The sequence below is a fragment of the Trichosurus vulpecula genome, chromosome 8 (assembly GCF_011100635.1).
Source record: "Trichosurus vulpecula isolate mTriVul1 chromosome 8, mTriVul1.pri, whole genome shotgun sequence".
Lineage (NCBI taxonomy): Eukaryota > Metazoa > Chordata > Mammalia > Diprotodontia > Phalangeridae > Trichosurus > Trichosurus vulpecula.
The window spans coordinates 225,277,074-225,296,847 of NC_050580.1; the positions used below are offsets into that span (position 1 = coordinate 225,277,074).

Here is a 19,774-nt window from a genome sequence, read left to right on the forward strand (position 1 = left end):
ACCCCATCACCCTTCTTAGTTTCCCCATCTTTCCTGTCACCTAGATTTGCTACCTCAAAGTTATCCTTGACTCTCCACCTCTAACCCAGATTCAGTAAGTTGTGAAATCTTCTCAATTCTATCTTTACAATACCTCTTGCATCTCTCCCCTTCTCTTCACTCACACCATCACCCTAGTTTAAGCCCTCATCTATTGCCTTGATTATTGCAAACGCTTCTTAATTGGTCCCTCTGCACCAAGCAGCTCCAACTTATCATCTACAAAGCTGTCAGATATCACTAATGCAAAAGTTGGGTCCTGCTCAAGAAGCTTCAGGAGCTCCATTTTGCCTCTGTGGTCAAACACACTCATTTAGAATCCTTCATAATCTAAATCTAACCGATCTTTCCAGACTTATTTCATATTGCTCCCCCCACCTCCCACACACAAACAGACAAGATATCTGGCCTGCATTGGTAAAGTGAGTTTTTTCAACCCAGTACCAGTGAAATCACAGGTTCAGCTCCTAACACAATCCCTTTTTTCTTCTCACACTCTAAGTTCCAACCAAACTGGCTGATGTATTATAAACATATACAGTATTTCATCTCCTTCTGTACCTTTGCATAGGGTTACCCCAAAGGTGTTCTCCCTTTTCACTTCCACCTCCTGGAACCTGTCTCTGTTCAAGACTCATCCTACATAGGGCCTTTCCTGAACCCCATAGTTTTTGCTTCTCTCCCAAACTCCCAAATTACTTTGTATTTACTTAGTATATACTCTGTATTGACTTATTTCTAAAACAGGATGTTTATTTCAGAACACAAGCAGAGGAAGGTCAGGGCTTATTCAATTACGTGCGTCTATCAGAGGAGAATGGGTGTACTTATGACAACTACACCCTTCAAGGAAACATTATGATAAGAGATTAATTGGTGGGGTTTTGTCTTTTTTTCGGGGGGTGGTTGTAGTTGCTGAATCCTGAAGATGACCTCTTACCAGGAAAGATTCGAGACAGCAATCGTTCAACTCTCCTAGCAACAATTCAGGAACATGGCTACCCAACCATCAACTTGGGAATTGTAGGAGACAAGTAAGTATTGAATGTTAATTTGACAAGTAAACATTGTGCAAATATGGGTCTTTAGAATGTTAGTGGAGTTTGACCCAAAGAGGTAAGAAAAATAAAATTATCTAAATGTTTTAACTTATGTCAGTCTTTGGGAGCCAGAGGGCTATAGAGATACTTATATCCTTTAGGGATTTTATTCTTCCCAGGAGATGGCTATTGAAGCAAAAGAAGAAAATTCTGCATTGCTGTGGGTTTTTACATTATGGAAATCTTTATCTTATTGTTTTGGCTTCCTCCTACTACTCCTATTATCAGTAATTTTTTTGCAACTTATTCCTGTGCTTATTGCAGTAAGGACCAGGGAGAGCACAGGTGAGTAGAGAGGATGTCAGTTCTAGCATTCATAGGCCCCTTCCAGCTCTGACTTTTTAACATTTGAATACATAATCCTTAAACATTCCAGTTTTTTCAATATTGAATTTTGAGTCATTGGAACATGCATCTACCAAGGTCTGCACCTAAAAAACTGTTCATTTCTTTTCTGTCATTTCACTCTACAGTCACCTTTTCTTCACATTTTTTCCATCTCTTCTATAATAATCTCTAAGATTATTTCAGATGGAGGTCGTTTCCTTTGACAATTTTTTGACCTTTTAAAACCTTTGACATTTGTTTTGACTTTATGTTCAGTCCACAACTGGTCTGTTGGGTCTGTAGCTGAGTACCTAGCTCAGAGTCTTGTACTCAAGTGTGGACCTGATTGGTATAGCTATGTTCCATGCCCATGAACTATATATTTAACCCTAACCAGCTGTTGTACAAGTGAGGGAAAAGAGCTAGTTACAGAAAAACAGAATTTGTATGAATTTTAAGTTGGCCAGCAACCAATCTTTCTTTGCATAGGTTTCCAGCCCTTGAAAATTATATACTAATACAAACAACTCTAGGAAGATAAAATCAAGTGCCAAGAAGACGAAGAAAAATTTCTGAGGCACAGAGGCATCAAACCCTGAAATACATAGCCATGGAATAGAGAAAATAAGGTTGTCAGGTTAATTTGAATCTCTTTCCTAACCAACACGAACAACCTCAGACCCCATAGGTTTCCTTGTTTCCTAGTCTCAAACACAAAGAGTTCTAAATAAGTACCTTGGCACTAGACTTTTTCTTACTCTTTTTGTCTCATTACTTTGTCTTCCAAAACACTGTTAATCATTTGCCACACTGCCATATAAAAATTAAAAAAAAAAAACAATAGCCAATAGCTCTGATTTTAAATGAATGGTCACCATTGAAAAAATTCACGTTGGCATTGGTGCTCCATTTTCTGAAGCCAACACGGTGGATGTATTTAGGTTTCATGGCCAATAATGTTCACACAGTGCTCTGAAGAATATTCTCTGGCTCCTTTTTGGGATTAAATATGATAGAGGCCAGCAGGGAGAACAAGGAAAGCAGGTTAAAAATAAAATAAAAACAGCTCCCAGTCTCCAATGGTAAACTTACTATTTGCTGTCTATACTTCACATCAGAGTAAGTCATTATAAAAAGTTGGAATACATCTGCACATTCTCATTCTCAGGCTTGAAAAGCCCCAAAATGAACAAAGAAATAACTAGATTAAAATGTAGAAGTGGAAAGTGAATCCACCCAGTAACAAGAGGAAAGAATTTATGAGTGCTCTAATGGGAATCTGTACAGGGAGTTTAGATTAAATTCTTCTTGTTTCTATTGCTAAAGTCATTTGGTATTCTAGGAAGGTTGCCTCCCCCCTCATTTTTAGCTACCTTTGCAGCTGTATGCTAATGAGAACAAATGACATTACATAAAAGTTATCATGTAAAAACCACTAGGGAAAACCTGAAGGGTCTGGCACAAAGTCTACAATGTCTGCAAAATGAGAGGAGAAACAGTCTCCAAGTACTCACCAGCTTTACCCAGCTATGGCCAAGAGAGACAAAGGAAGAAAGAGCAACCTTAAATGAATTTAAACTCTGTTTTTTCAAACCCGGAGAGTTTATATTCTTTAACTTAGACCCAAAGAAGCGTCTAGTCTTTAACCCGCATCCCAAGAATTATATGATCAAGTGAGATGATATATAGAAGTGCTTTACAAACCCTAAAGGTCTATATAAATGCTAGCAATTATTAATATCTTAGCATAGGAAGGAACCCTTATTGATCCAATTCAAAAAAATCGATATGCAACATCCCTAATGGACGGTCATGCATCAATTCTTGAAGACATTTAATGACTGGAGGTTCACTGTCTCAGAAAGTGGCCTGTTTTCTACAACTCTAATTGCTAGAAAATTTTTCCTTACATTTAACCACAATTTGCCTCTCATAACTTCCACACATTGATCCTAGATCTTGTTTCCTTTTTTTCTGCACTATAAGAGTCCTTCATTAATTCATGTTTAACTTATGATCCATGAGAACACCCTATGATCAAATTTTATATTGGAAAGATCACTAAACAGGAGGGTCTAGAAATCTGAATTTGCATCCCACTAAGGCTGTCACCTTGGGCATTTCCATTCCCTAAAGCCTCTTACCTTATTTACAAAGTTGTACAATTAAACTACACAACTTATAAGATATCTTCTAGTTCTAAATTCTTGTAATTCTTCTTTTATTATCATGTCTGTACAAAGCCCATCTGCTTTGTCTTATGTAAATGCAGTTTATTTTTCCTTTATCTATTAAATACTCAGCAGCTGTCCTTATTACTTCTCCAACCTATGACAAATATTACTAAGGTAGTTAGTAAAGTACTAACCACTCTTACTAAATTGATATTATCAGCAGGTTTAATACATGCTTTCAAACCCTGCTTATAGGTAACTTATCTTCAGTTTATACAAAAACTTTGTAAATGTGCACACAAAATTTTAACAAGTATCTTGGTATAAACAGAAAAATATTGTACATATTAGGCACTTAATTTGCATTCATGAGCTTTAAAAATGCTTTCCTCATGATAACTATGAGGTAGAAAGATAAAATGATATTATTCCCATTTTAGAGATGAAAACTGAGACAGAAGTTGACTGACTTGCTTCAGTAGTAAATGTCAGAGGCAAGAATTGAACTTGGATCTTTTGATTCTACAGTTTTCCGTAGTATTTTACTACCTTTCTGTATTAATAAATGTTGAATTGTATTTGAGAGGACTTATTTACTACAAACACTTATACTCTGTACAAAATTTAGTGCTTTATATAATCTAGCAAAATTAGGGGGGATTTCATTAGCAAAGAAACTATGAGTGCCCTAGTATCTATTGGAGTCAACTCAGCTTGCTTTATTGAGCTAGACCACATTCAGTCATAGTCTTGTGTCAAAGGAGATATGATGAAAATGTATGTAAAGTGCTTTCATACTAGGAATTCTTATACTATAATTCATCCCATCCTCATTCTTCATCACCATCAACTTGACTACATTTCCTATGCCTTCCTTGCTTTTAGCTGATATTGTTGTCAAAGGGTTACATTTAAGGGAAGGATAAAGCTGATGAGTTTGGTTTTAAACATAGTCAGGGATTCCCAGATGCTCTGTGAGATGACATTAAGTAGACAGCTGAAAATGCAAAACTAGGGCTTTGGAGAGAAGTCCGGGTTAAAACTATAGTTTTCTAGTGGGGGGGAGGGGCCCGGGGGGGGCGTTATATGATCACATATAGAAGGAAACAAGCATAGAATGAAGAGAGAAGAGGGCCCAGAACAGAATCTTCCCCTTTAGTTGGTAGGAGGAAGACTAGGAAAAGGAACAATTAAAGAGAATGCAGTACCACAGAAGCTAAGGAAGAAGAGTTTCAATAAGGAAAGGGTAACCACTAGCATCGGGCAGTTAGGTGGCACAATGGATAGAGCATTGGGCTCAAAATCAGGAAGATTCATCTTCCTGAGTTCAAATTTGGCCTCAAACACTTACTAGCTATGTAACCTTAGGCAACTCATTTAACCCTGTTTACCTCAGTTTCCTCATTTGTAAAAGGATCTAGAGAAGGAAATAGCAAACCACTCCAGTATCTTTGCCCAGAAAACTCCAAATGAGGTCACAAAGGTTCTGATGTGACTGAAATAACTCAACAACAACCAGCAGTGTCAAATGCTCCATGGTGAAAGAAGATAAAACCTCAGCAAAGGCTTCTGGAGCTCACAATTAGACCGTCATTGGTGGTTTTTAAGAGCACTGTTTTAGAAGGAAGGTAGGTACTCTCCTTCCTACTTGCACTGTCTATGTGCAATTGTGTGAGATATACTCACATACTCTATTGGCAAAACCCTGCTATTATGATTTCCCCTAAAATCTGCTCATTATATGACCAATCAATCAGTTAACATATATTAACCACCTACTATGTGTCCAGCACTGTGCTAGGTAACAGGGACTTCAAGACAAAAATCAAACAGTGCTTAACCTACAGAAGCTATCACTACCAGTAAGTTTAAGCTCAACAACCATTTCCAAAATCTTTTACAATATTTGAGTTATTGTCTTTTTACCCACTAACATTTTTTAAAATTTATTTTTGCTACATTATGCAGAATTTAAGAAGGTGCTATGGCCACCTTTGAGGATAAGTTTTAAGTTTCATGAGTTAACTAGCTGGATAATCAGGCCTCTCTTCTTGAAATACAACCACAACTTGCATTCATTTTGCAACAACTGCACTGAGGCAATCACTTTCTTATATTTGCAAATGCGCTTGTAGTTTTGTGTAGCCTAAGTGAATTGTCCCTCACCAGTTGTGTCAAACAACAAAATCACATCTTTGAAGTATCCCACTAATATAGATTGCTATAGTCAATCAAGCAAGCATTTATTAAGCACCTAGTAAGTAACTGGCACTGGGCTGATGCTGGGGATAGAAAGACAAAAGCAATTCATTCAGGTTTTGTAGTCATGTTCAGGTCAGAAAGAAAAAAAAAATCTCCTTTTTTCCAGAGACTTTGTATTAGTAATAGTGTTATTTCCCTAGTATAAGAAATAGAAATAAGAATCCAGAAAGCTATGCTTTCCAGGCTTATTTATGACTTCTCAGGGAAGAAGAAAGCTGGGAAATGAGCAGGATATATTAATCTTAACACTGAAATTGTATCTGGAAAAGGCAGCAGCAATCAGAGAGTAAGAGAGGGTAAAGAGGTAAATTGAGAAATAGATCACAACCTCCATGAGCACTGATCATTTTACCTTTGACACCATTTAGTGAATTTTCCTTTAGGGAAACCACTCCTCTGGGCAGACAGTGACTGCATGAGGGCCAGTAACAAGATAGAGTGGAAACCTGAGAGGTTTCCTGGACGACAGGATATGGAACAATATGAAAGAGGAAATGAGAAGTGAGAGGGCAATTTTTTTGGAACTAAACCCCCATTCAGGAAAATCTTATGTACCATAGACTCACTTTTGTTACACAGAATTCTATTAACACAGGATTTTTTTAACATGGGATTCAATTCTATTCTCTGTCATCCAGGACTTCCTCACATCTAAAGTACAATAATATATGTTTGTATTCAGATGTTTTCATAACTTAGATACTGCAGGAGTCAAAAACACCTTCTAAGTCATCAAAGAGTAAATGTCAAAGTATATTTTGATGTTAACTTTCCTTGACTGTATCTTTGAAAATGGATAAAAATCAATTTTCTGACCATGTTATGTAACAGTTTACTAAAAATATGAAATGTGGGGGCAGCTAGGTGGCAAAGTGAGTAGAGCACTGGCCCTGGAGTCAGGAGGACCTAAGTTCCAATCCAGCCTCAGACACTTGACACACTTACTAGCTGTCTGACCTTGGGCAAGTCGCCCAACCCCAATTGCCTTGCCTTTCCCCCTCCAAAAAAAACCAAACCAAAACAAAAAAATAAAAATAAAAATACAAGATGCTAGTTACTATTATTTTATAGCATTTCTGTATTTCATCGATGTTTTTCTGTAGTATACAAAATTGGGGAGGCATCTTCCATTCCAAGCCATATGTAAGTAGGACCTTCAGAAAGCCAATTCTGTCTGCACATCCTGTGCAGTTTTAGGTGCTATTTTTCCTCTGTCACTAGAAAAACTAAATCAGCTTTGGCAAGTCATACTTGCTGACCTTTTTTTTTTAATGAACTATTTCCTCTTCAGTTAGGAAAAAAATAGCAGAGGGAATTTTTGCCTCAAAAAGATATATGCTGTTGAATGAATTTATAAAGCGCTGGGGCTGGGCTTTCAGACTGGCTCTTTTAAAAAGTACTATCAATGGATCATTTTAAAGACAGTAAGAGCTCTTCCAGTATAAATCATCATTGATCTTGTTTTATGATATCTATTGTCATGATTTCTCATAGGCCCAAATACCCCTGCTTAGGAGCCCACAAAAAGGCCCCAATCTGCCCTATCACACTTCACTTCATGGAGAAGGTGTTTCTGAGGACAATGATCTGAGAATGGGGCTAAAAAGTTTAACTTGAGAGCTCAGAATTTTTAAAAATCACTAAATGAGCCAGGCCAATTATATGTGATCATAGATTTAGGGCTGGAAAGGAACTTGGAGGTCATCTGATCCAACAGCCTTGTTTTACTGATATAACACCAGAGGACCCCTGCTGGGCCTTGAAAGGGCTGAACCACTCTCTCCCATTAAAGGATTCCTAGTCCTCCACCATAGATAGTCCTACAAGAGCCTAGCCCTTAAAAAAAAGAAATCAGACTATTTGTCTCAAGCCCTGAGGAAAATCACTGAGAGTTTAGGTTTGGTTCATGTCTAAAATCTGTAATGGAGTGGAAAGATACTCCATATACCGTATATATCAGGCATAAGACAAGTATTTATATCCCTTATCACAAAAAAAAAACACCTAAAAAAATAACAGACTCACAAGCAGGTACAATGACAAAAACCTAAACAATTAAACAATAGCATATTCTACTTTCCTGGGGTGTTGGTGCTTAAAATGATACGTTTATGACACTATTAACTTGACATTTCACCTTCGCCTTGCCAGTATACCGTCCAGACAGCACCTTAATGTTACTCTCTTCTGGTAAGCACCCCTTCTGTCATCTTTTTATCTTTTTTTCTAAGAAGTACCATAGGGTACTCCTCCTGAAGTACAGCTGACATCAACTCAGGAACTCCCAAGACAGAAAAAAATTCTCTCTCTCTCTCTCTCTCTCTCTCTCTCTCTCTCTCTCTCTCTCTCAGGAACTCCCAAGACAGAAAAAAATTCTCTCTCTCTCTCTCTCTCCCCCTCTCTCCCTCTCTCCCTCTCCTCCTCCTTCCTTCCCTCCCTCCCTCCCTCTCTCATAATTGCTGCGTGATTACTAGGAAAGAAACACAAAGAAGAAAAAGCAGATCCCCACCCCAAAAAAAAACAAGAAAAAGAAAATTTTAAAAATATGTTTCAATCTGCATTCAGATCTGATCAGTTCTCTTTTTTTGTAATTTTTTTATTTTAAACTTAAAAACATGAGAAAATGAGAAAAGGAAAAAAAATTACCATGTACAAAGCAGACCATAAGAGAGGATTCAATATAAAACAATAAATTTCCATTTCAAGAAAACCTATATGATAATACTACACATTATTTTCAAAGCTGTCCAGCTTTTCTTTTGTTCTCTGCTGTGCACTTTTTACTTTATTTTTCCACCTCCCTCCCCCCACCATCCTAAAGAAGGCTACAATTAACCACAGATATATGTACATATACATACAACTCTATAAACACACACATATATACATATACACTCATACACATATGTGTAAGACTGTACTATGCTTATTTCCTCCTATCATCTGTTTCTCTGAAGGTGGATAGCATCTTCCTTCATAAGTCCAAGCCTCTCCATGTTTTTCTAAATCAACCAGCCTATCATTTCATACGCTACAGAAATATTCTAATGCAGTCACATCCTATCTGAGAGATCATCTTCAAAAGTTTTTTTCCCCATTTTTCTGCATTTCTTCTATTCTTGGCTACATAGGTTTTATTTATACAAGAAAATTTAATTTAAAATAACCAAAATTATTCTTTTAATACTTGAACAATGCTCTCACCTCACCATATAGTTTAAGGTCGGACACTGCTGAATCTACTTCCTTTACATCTTTTTTCCCCGGTTTCTTTGAGTTGTTGACCTTTTGTTCTTCCAAATGAACTTTGTTATTATTTTTTCCAACTCAGCAAAATAATTTTTTAGTAATCTAATTGGGATGATGTTAAAGAAATAGATGGGTTAGGTAAAATTGTCATTTTTAAAATTCCATTGACTTTACCTATCCATGAACAATAAATATTACTTCAATTATTTAGATCTGGGTTTATTTTTTTAAAGATATTTATTTTTAGTTTTCAACATTCACCTTTACAAGATTTTGAGTTTTAAATTTTCTATCCCTTCTTCCCCTCTCCCCTCCCCAAGACAGCAAGCAATCTGATATAGGCCATACATGTACAATCCTATTAACCACATTTTCACATTAGTCATGTTATAAAGAAGAATTAGAACCAAAGGGAAAAACCACAAGAAAGAAAGAACAGAAAAAAAAAGGAAAAATAGTATGCTTCAATCTGCACTCAGACTCCATATTTCTTTCTCTGGATGCGGATGGCATTTTCCAACATGAATTTTTTAGCATCGTCTTAGATCCTGCTATTGCTGAGAAGAGTTAAGTCTGTCAAAGTTGGTCATCGCATTGTGTTGCTATTACTGTGTATGAAGTTTTCCTGATTCTGCTCACTTCACTCAGCATCAGTTCATGCAAGTCTTTCCAGGTTTTTCTGAAGTCCCCTGGCTCATCATTTCTTATGGAACACACCAGTGTTCCATTACATTCATATACCACAACTTGTTCAGCCATTCCCCAATTGATAGGAGTCCCCTCAGTTTTCAATTCCTGGCTACCACAAAAAGAGCTGCTATAAACATTTTTGTACATGTGGGTCCTTTTCTCATTTTTATGATCTCTTTGGAATACAGACATAGAAGTGGTATTGCTAGATCAAAAGATAGGCATAGTTTTGTAGCCCTTTGGGCACAGTTCCCAAAACCTCTCCAGGATGGTTGAATCAATTCACAACTCCACAAACAATGCATTAGCATTTGTATTTTTGTATATTTGTATAAAAGTATTTTATGTTTATGTCATATAGTTCCTACATCTGTTTTGGCAGGTATACACTGAGATATTTTATACTGTCTAGGTATTGTAAACGGTCTAACCCGATATTAAATAATGTTGTTGACACATAATGTAGTTTCTCTACTTTTCACTTTTGAATAAATCCATTTTGACTTTAACTTTCCACTTTATGGGTAAATTCATCCTATTGACATTCTAAGCTACAATTACTTGTTGTTTGTTTTCCTTCTTCCTATTTTTCCTCACTGTCCTTCCCACCCTATTTACCCTGTCCCTCCTCACTTCTCTGCTTTTTTTCTACCTGCTGCCATGCCCTCCTATTCCTTAACCTACCCAGCCCTCTAAGAGTCCCTCCCTTATCTTCTCTTCCACTCCTTTCCCCTTGCCCTCTTATTTCTTTCTGAATTTAGAAGGCTTTTATACATATATATGTATGTATGTATACATATGTGTGTGTATGTTGTTCTCTCTTTAACCCGTTCCCAATGAGAGTACTACCCACACTCTCCCCTACTAGTTTCTTCTGTGTCAGTTTTTCCCTTTTATGCTTCATTTGTATGAGATAATTACTCGTTTTTGTCTCTCTCTGCACAGTTTTTTAATCACTCCATCATGCTCAGCTCAGCACACGTCTTTCTTTCAAACTACCCAAGTAAGCATGACAATCATAAGAATACTGCTAATATTTTCACATTTTCACAAACAATTTGACCTTATTGAGTCCCTTATATTTAGTCTTTAATATTTACCTTATCTTTCTCGTGGATGTTATAGGTTGAATTTTCCCTTAAGTACTGGGGTTTTTGTCACAAAAACCTGAAAGTCTTTGAGTTCATTAAATGTCTATTTTTTCAGGATTATACTCAACTTTGCTGGGTAAGTTACCCTTAGTCATAACCCTAGCTCTTTTGCTCTATGGAATATAATATTCCAAGACCTACAGTTCTTCGGTTAAGACTTGTGTAATCCCTATTGTAGCTCCATGATACTTAAATTGTTTTTTTTTTCTTGTTGCTTCTAATATTTTCTCCTTAACCTGGGAGCTTTGATATTTTGCTATGATATTCCTATAACTTTTCCCAATGGGATATCTTTCAGGTAGTGATTAGTGGATTTTTTTCTATTTCGACTTGGTGTTCTTGTTCTAGAACTTTAAGGAAATTTTCCTTGATAGTATATCAAGATTCTTTTTTTTATTGTAATTTTCAGATAATCCAACTATTCTTATATTATTTGTCCTCAATCTATTTTCCAGATCAGTTGTTTTTCTAATGAGATGTTTCACTTTGTCTTCTATTTTTCATTCTTTTGACTTTATGATTTCTTGGTGTCTTAGAACGTCATTAGCTTCCCCTTGCCCAATTCCAGTTTTCAAGGAATTATTTTCTTCCTTAATTTTTTGATTCTGTATTTCCAGCTGGTTGACTTTCTTTTCATAATTTTCTTGGATTGCTCTTTTTTTCTCATTTTTCCTCAGTCTCTCTTATTTGATGCTCCCTTATCTTACTCTAAATATGAACCCAAATCTTCTCTATCCCCATAGTTGGGGATATCTAAAGTTGGGTTCTTTCTCCTTTGTGTACTTATTTATTTATTGTTTTATTTTGTTTCTAGCAGCTATTAGTGTAATCAAGTTGTAGTCCTAAGGTGTGGGGAACAATGGCCCAAGTTTCATGTCCTTCTTACTCTTATTTTCTGAGGTCTGTCTTGGGGTCTAACCTTAAGATCTCTTATCCCCTCCTAAGCCACAGCTAGGGTCCCCAGCCACTGTCCCACAAATGATCTTGCTCCCCACTCCCTTGCTCTGGTGGCTGTAAACTATAGCTGTCCTCTCCACCTTGGAACTGAAACCAGGGATTCTACTCTCTTGTAAGTGCCCAGAGCCAACCAGGTCCTTGCCCTTTGCTATTGCACTCACCAGGTGTGTACTTGCTCCTTGACCCCGAAGCCACACCCTGCACCCATCTAGTTAGCACAGCTGTGCTTCGTGTCCCTCCACTGGTAAAGGTCCTTCAGACCTCTCCTCCTCAGACCTCCCCACACTGTCTGTGAGATGAAAGTTTCTAAGGCTGAGGCTTCCTCTCAACTCAGCTGCTCCCAGGGCTTGTTCTTCATTTATACTGCAGAGTTAGCCTGGAGGCCTGAGTTCACTCAGGCCAAACCTCCACCCCTGGTCTTTCCTGAGGTCTTTTCAAATTGTCTTAGGAAGGCAACTGCTTTACCCCAGGTTTATTTCTGCTGCCCTGAAGTGATGTTCTGTCTTTTTTTTGTGGAGGAAATTTGGAGAGCTGAAAGTTTTCTGACCTACTCTGCTGTCTTCCCAGAATCCTCTCCTCCATCATTTCTTTCTCTGGAGGTGGATAGCATTTTTCATCATAAGTCCTTTGGAATTGTCTTGGATCGCTGTATTGCTGAGAATAGCGTTATTCCCAGTCGATCATCATATGATATGACTGTTACTGTGTATAATGTTCTCCTGGTTTTGTTCAGTTCACTTTGCATGTAAGTCTCGTAAGTCTTCCCAGGTTTTTCTGAAATCATCTTGCTTGTCATTTCTTATATAGCACAATAAAATTCCACTGTTATCATATACCACAACTTGTTCATCCATTCTCCAACTGATGAATATCACCTTAATTTCCAAATCTTTGCCACTACAAAAAAAAAAGCTGCTTTAAATATTTTTGTACATATAGGCCCTTCTCATTTTCTTTGATCTCTTTGGGATATAGACTTAGTAGTGGTATTTCTGGGTCAAAGGGTATGCAAAGTTTTATAGCCCTTTGGGCACAATTGCGTGGCTTGCTCCTGCTGCCTCAGGGACCACACTTTCTAGATTCATCCTTCTCCCCCAGAGGCCCTCCAGGGACCAAGGAACTGCTGAGTCACTCCAAAGCACCAGATCCTTCAGCACTAAGCCCTTCACACGACCTACCAAAGAGGAGAGAGAGCTCAGTTGATCACCTTCCCTGCTGCATAGCTAAGGAAACAAGCCCAAAGAGGGAAGTAACTTGCCAAAGATCAAAAATAGTAAGTGACAGAGCTAGAGTAGAGCCCAGTAGCTGCCTCTACACTGTGTTCACACTACATAGAGCTTTACCTAAAGGATTCCCCAGAAGAGCAATCACGTTGACAGGTAATTCACAGTGTCCCATAGGCATAGGACATCTACAAGCGTGACAAAGACTAGTTCAACACCAAATAGAAGTCAATTTGAGTTAATGCTAATATGGTAGCTTTCAGGCTGTTCCTAACTCAACAAATGACCATCTGGATTTTTTCACTTCACACTATCATACTGTTGAGGTTTAGGGGTGCTAGGACCCCAAAATAGCAATATGTGGGTCCTGCCAGAATGAATTCGACCTGAGCCTTCTTTCAGCTAAAGAAAAACAAGATTTATTAAAATCTGCCATGTTGGCCATACTCTTAAGGAATCTCAGCATTTGTGAGGCTTGTATTAGCAAGCAGGGCAGATTGAATCTGAGAAGCTTCATAGAGGCCAAGATGGATCTTATATGCAAAAAGACTGTGGGAGGGATCTAGGGTTAGCCAAGTAGTCTGGGGTGATTGGAAGAGGAGTCTAGGGAGGATCTTGATGGGAGGGGCCAGTAGTCTGGGGTAACAAGGTGGGATATCAGAAACCAAGAGAATTGGATTAAGGGTGGGAAGTAGCCTATTTGGAAAGCTGTCTGGAGATAACAGACAATGAAGGGCTAGGCTAGGTTAAAGGTAACTGAGAATTGGTGATAACAAAATGCTTATAGCTTCAGATGGACACCAGATCAAGTGGGAAGATTCAAGGAGAGTTCAAGAGGGCTCCCAGAGCCTGTGCCCCATCATTCCTCCCTCAAACAAATGGGACCCAAATTCTTTTGGGGTTAGGAGCAAAGACCTCGGCTTCTAAAACTGCTTCCGGCTGGCAAGGGGTGTAGAGTTGTCCCTGCCTCACTGGGTCCAGTTCAAGGGGTCAGACTTCAGGTGCAGTGGGCTAGAGACCTTGGACTTGGTTGGCAATTGGTACATAGCCTGAGCAGTCATCCAGAAGCTGATGGCTTGGACCCTGGAGGCTGGCAAGGAAGTTAAACAGACAAGGACCAAACAGGCACAAAAGGAGTATAGAGAAAAGACAATTTTCCTGGAAGAAATTAAGGATGACTGTGGCAAGGCCAACATATAAAGGGAAAAGGAAATGTTTGTTTGATAAGGGAGTTTTTTTTTGATGTTTTTTCTTTCTGAATTGCTCCACGGGCATGTAAAAACATTTACTTTTTTATTTTCCCCTAGCTCAAGGGCTCGGGTGGGTGCTATTAATTCTGCCTTCTGGTCAGAGGTCCCAGGGGGCAGGAATTTGGCCTCTATGGTATGGTGGAGACTTGACTATTTCGTACCTAGCTCTCCTAACCCTTTGTTCTGTGTATCACACTGCTTCGGGGTTCAGGAGTGTGTGGCAAAGAACTGGGTCAGATGTATCTGAGATCAAGGCTTGATATTATTCCTCGAGCCTGTGGCTAGCCAGCCACTGTTGGTCCTCTGCTTCCAGGATGCTCTGAACTCAGTGGGGAGTCAGGACTTCCTGGGGCTGACCAAGTGGAAGTTTAGAGGATTCCTCAATTAGAATGGCTGTAGTAGCCAATGCCCAGAGGCATGTAAGCCACTGGAGTCTAATTGTTTTAAAAAACAGGCAACCAGCCTGCGGTCAAATCCTAAATACCTCAACAATCTGAATTTCTATTAGATATTCATTTAGCTTATTAATTAACATCTCCTTGTAACAAAAACTTCTTTGATCTAGTTAAGATGAAAGCTAAGTTAGTCATACTTGAGTGTAAATTAATTCAAACTAGTTGCTTTCTTCCTAACACTTAGCTTAGCAGGTACACTGAGGAAATGGCACTGAGTATACCTCCGAGGTGAGCAGCTGGATACAGAAGGGAGCTGAAGCAGCATAACATGGGCTCCTGAGAAAGGTACCCAAGGTCACTGGAGAGGAGTACGAACAGGCTAGTAATAAAAGAGACTTTGTCAGTTTCCAAATTATGCCAGTCCTGTGACCAGGGATTCCTTAACCAAGCCTCCTCCTTCTCCCTTCCATGTCTCTTGCTCTGAAACTGGAAACAATTGTGGGATAGTAGAAAGAGTGACAAACTTGGAGTCATAGAACCCAAGTTCAGATTCCAGCTCTGTGTAACCTCTTTCAACAACATCATTTTCGTCATCTGTGAAAAGATAGAATCAATAACTTCCAAGTCTTTTCCAGGTCTGGATCTATGATGCTTTAAACTCTTCAACTACATTATGTACTAAATGAGCTTCTGTGAGTTGGTCTCAAATATAACCATCACTTATAATACTGTTTTTATAGCAAAATGCCTTGTGAATTCCAAACAGTTGACTTAGAAATTAACTATTGGAAATCAACCATTCATAAGTCAGGAACTGCTTATGTAGAAGGAAAAATTACAGAGAACCCAATTTATGACATAGTAGAAAAAGACTTGAATTTGAAGTCAGAGTTAAGTTAGAATTGGGGACACTGAACATGTAAGTCACTGTATCCCTGGTGTGTGGGGTGAGACCACCCGCAAGCAATTAATTAAAAATGTCAGAGGTCTCTTAAATTTAGAAACAGAAAACTTTTTTGTTAGGATCTCAGGAGAAAGGGCGATCTCCGAATGATAGACAATCGGTAGGGAGAGACTGGGCCCAGAGGGCAGAACTTAGCTTTATACTCTCACGTAAACAACCCCCACTCCACCACTGACCTTTTACTCTCATTGGTGGAGTTCAGGCTTACAGTCCAAACTCGGAAATCTACTAGCCCAGGTACAATTTAGCCAATGCCAAACTCTTAAAAACACTTTTTTCCTTATTTGGCGAGGTTCATGCTGGGGGGGTTCAGGCTGCTCTAAGTTTTGGATTCCTAAGGGTCAAGTGATTCGAAACTTAAGCCTAGCTGACAATCAGAAGCCCTGAACCATGGTGAAAAATCCCCACCCCCATTCATCCCACTCAACTCACAGAAAGGCCAAGATCCAAATTCCATGAGAGGGCTTCACCATCCCACTCTCTGGGCTTACAAGTCACTGTATCCCTTAAGTTTTCTTCATTTTTATGTAAGGGTGGGGCAGAAACCACCCCACCCCCATTTTAGCCTTGCTATGGGGTGACATTGCACAAGTTCATAGAGGCTGAGGAAATTTGGCCATGCCCCAAAGGTCATCTATAAATTATCAAGAATAAGATTTCAACTAGATCCCTTGAGAAGCAACTACCTAGGGAAGATTGAGAGGCCTAGCTCTGCATTTCCACATAGGTAGTGTGGAAAATATTATACTATTTTATATCATTTTTAATTTCAAGTAGACCCAGAGCCTGATTTAATGAGTAATTGGATGAAGATCCAGGACCTGGGCTTCTTTGTTCTCTCTAAAAGTTTGCTCAGGCAATACCCTTACCTCTGTCAACAAGACCAGATCATTAAGGCCATTACCCTAACCCCAAGAGAGATTATCTTGCTTAATATTCTACAGATATATACTATGTTATGGAATGTAATGAGACACAGAGACGCTGGGCTGTAGTTTCAACTGACTTTTGTCAACCTCCTTTACAACTCTATTCCATTAAGGAAAATCCTCTTCTTGTATCATGGTTAAACATACATGGGGGTCATAAAAATGAGGTAATACAGGCTTGCTAGCTCTGCTAAAATAACGTATATAAGTTTTCTCATTGCTTTGTTCAGGCAGCCAGAGTTTATACTCTGACTCCTTGTACGTACAAGTAAGCTAGCTCCGCTATGCTTTAAGGGAAAATAATAAACAACATGGATTTTTCTATCACCTAGCTCTGTTGTTTCCTTCAACCAAATTTTCAGGTTTAACAGTAGAGATTTAGTATTTGTGGGTGAAAATTTCATCCTCAACCCATAAGTACATACTCTGAACTATTGTTGGACCATGTGAATAACCAACTGGTCCTCGATCTCAGAATTCTAGAACCTTGTCTCTCTACCTCTCTATCATCTTTACTCATCTTAGAATGATTTAACTTGTATTTGCTGTTGCAGGTGAAACAGGAAACTAATTAGCAGCTGTTGTCTGTGTGTTTATATTAAATATTTTAAAAATAAATCTGCATTCACATGCTGCACACTATGTTTGAATCCACAAGAGCCAAACAATTATGAAGTTCGGCATTACCTTGCATTTTATGATTATGACAAAATTGCCTTCCCAGAAAATCGGATGTTAACGTAATAATAAATGGGCAGATTCAAATATCAAAAAGCAACAATCACTCAGAACTAAGACGTGTACCACTAAGTCAGTCTTACTAAAATCCAAAAATACATAGTGATCTGGAGATACCACACATCCATCCTTAATAATAGCTAAAAACAATAAATAGCGTTTATATGAGACGTTGGGACAGCTGGTGGACAGAGTGCCAGCTGGCCCTTAGAACCAGGAGGACCTTAGTTAAAATTGGGCCTCAGATACTAGCTTCTATGTGATCCTGGGCAAATCACTTAATCACTTAACTCTGTTTGCTTCAATTCCTCATCTGTAAAATGAGCTGGAGAAAGAAGTGCCAAACAATTCCAGTATCCTTGCCAAGAAGAGGGGTCACAAAGAAGGAGATACAACTGAAAAACAACTGAACACCATGGGACATTAAGATTTGCAAACTGCTTTACAATGCCTGGGTTGGTAGGTGTTGTTATTATGATCCCCGTTATATAGATGAGGAAACCAAGGCAGACAGCTGGGAGGTGACTTGCCCAGGATCATAGAGCTAGTCAGTGTCTGAGGCTGAATTTTGGAAGTCAAGTCTTCTGGACTCCATACTCAGCTCTTATCCACTGAGGCCACCTAGCTGCCAAGATTCTTTTTACATATTTGCTGTTTTTGTTCTTTTCCTGCTATTAAGATTCTTTGGTTTCTGATTAAGCTAGAATTTGGAGAGGATACATTACTCGTTCTCCATTTCCCAAATCGGAGGTGAATGTTTTTGGTTTTAGAGAGGAAATCCCTTTTTATAGTGGCAGATACCTTCAGGAAGTAAGGAGAACTACAATATAATGGAAAGATAAGTCCCAAGGACTTTGAGATTATGGACTCAATTTTTCTCAGTTTCAGGAAAATTCAGTTCTATTTATGTAGCTGTCTCAGTATTGTGTACTCGAACTTTTTTAATGGAAAAGTGACTCACACAAAATAGAATTTATTATTTTGAAATATTTCAAGACACTTTGAGATGACTTCTTCCATTCTATAAGCTAAAAATGTAGTAAGTAAGGTTTGTCTGAGCAGTTGCTTTTTTTTAATTCCCTCTTCCCAACAGAAAAGTGGAAGAACACATTCTTTCCAGACCACACCTTTCTCCTCTCCCAGGATGGCTCAGAGAGCTAGACCTTCCTTTTGTCTCTACCTCCGCCCCACCCTCCAGGTCTAGTTACAACAATAGTTTGCCCTTTAGCCTACAGGAAAATTGGGCCCCCTTCTCTGCAATTTTAGGAGCTCATAAAAACTAATAAAAATTATCACCATAAGATCCTCTTTTATATAAGATAGATCCTGTATTATAACTTGTAAGGCCTGGTTAAGGAGAAACCCAAATGTTTTGGACAGAGATTTGATAATCTTTGACTAGGTTAAAATCTTTGCAATCTTTTTAGCAAAAAATATACAAACATTCATCACAAAGAAGTTGTGGTCAATCACATGTTTTCTTTATGTCAAGGGAAAATGCTTTCAAAACTAATTAAATCATAAGTTATGAGCAAGGTTTAAAAAAAACAACAGAAAAAAACTTGTTTGCAGGCAATAAAAGGGAAGGGGAAGCTAAGGCACTTCATAGATTTCAGTCTTGTGGAAGAATAGCATAGATTTCAGTCTTCTCTTGTAGAAGAATAGCTCAGTCACCTCTCAGTCAGACATTTACTAGGCAGAAGCAGAGGCTGTCTTTACAGCCACCTTGACATTGTAGCCCTCGTCTTCCTGTGTGGGATGAAAGACCCTCACCAATTAAAAGTTAATAAGGAGCCATCTCAGGGTGGGAACAGAAATAAATTTTATTCAATTCTCGAGAATTGGGCGAACAGATCTAACAAGGGAGGCGCTTTACAAGGGGCAAAGCACCAATAATTATACCTAACACAAGAGAATTCCCGCCCACCTCTCACCCTTCTCACTATTGACTGGGAGGTGGCCTTACAATCTGAGCATGAAAGCTAGACAAAGAACTGGGAAATCGAGGCACAGAAACTCCAATTCCCATACCCTTAGTTAATGATTACAACTGAGGTGACATCTATAAATCTAAAGAAGGAGAATAGGATAAGAGGAGGGGGAGACCCTCTCCATTCTTTACAGTAGGGAAAAACAGGTCATTATGACCCTGTTCTTACTGAGCAAATCTTTAAACCAGAACCAGAAGAAAGAACAAAAAGTTTCAGGGTAAACTTTCCCAGAGGCTGAGCCATCAGGCTCTCACGGCCTCAGAATTTTTTTTAACTTCCCTATTTCTTGATTTTTTAAATTTTTTATATTTTTTTTTGCTTTTGGCAGGGCAATT

The 19,774-nt window shown here is 38.5% G+C and overlaps 1 protein-coding gene across 4 annotated transcripts in view; it reads left to right on the forward strand.

Annotated features, from left to right (window-relative positions):
- GPHN (gephyrin) overlaps positions 1-19,774 on the forward strand; it is an 885,721-nt gene that overhangs the window by 807,605 nt on the left and 58,342 nt on the right. For all 4 annotated transcript variants that reach the window (XM_036769505.1, XM_036769507.1, XM_036769503.1 and 1 more), the window contains one exon: positions 952-1,073. In XM_036769505.1, coding sequence (XP_036625400.1) covers positions 952-1,073 — 122 coding nt within the window. The remainder of the gene's footprint in view (positions 1-951; positions 1,074-19,774) is intronic.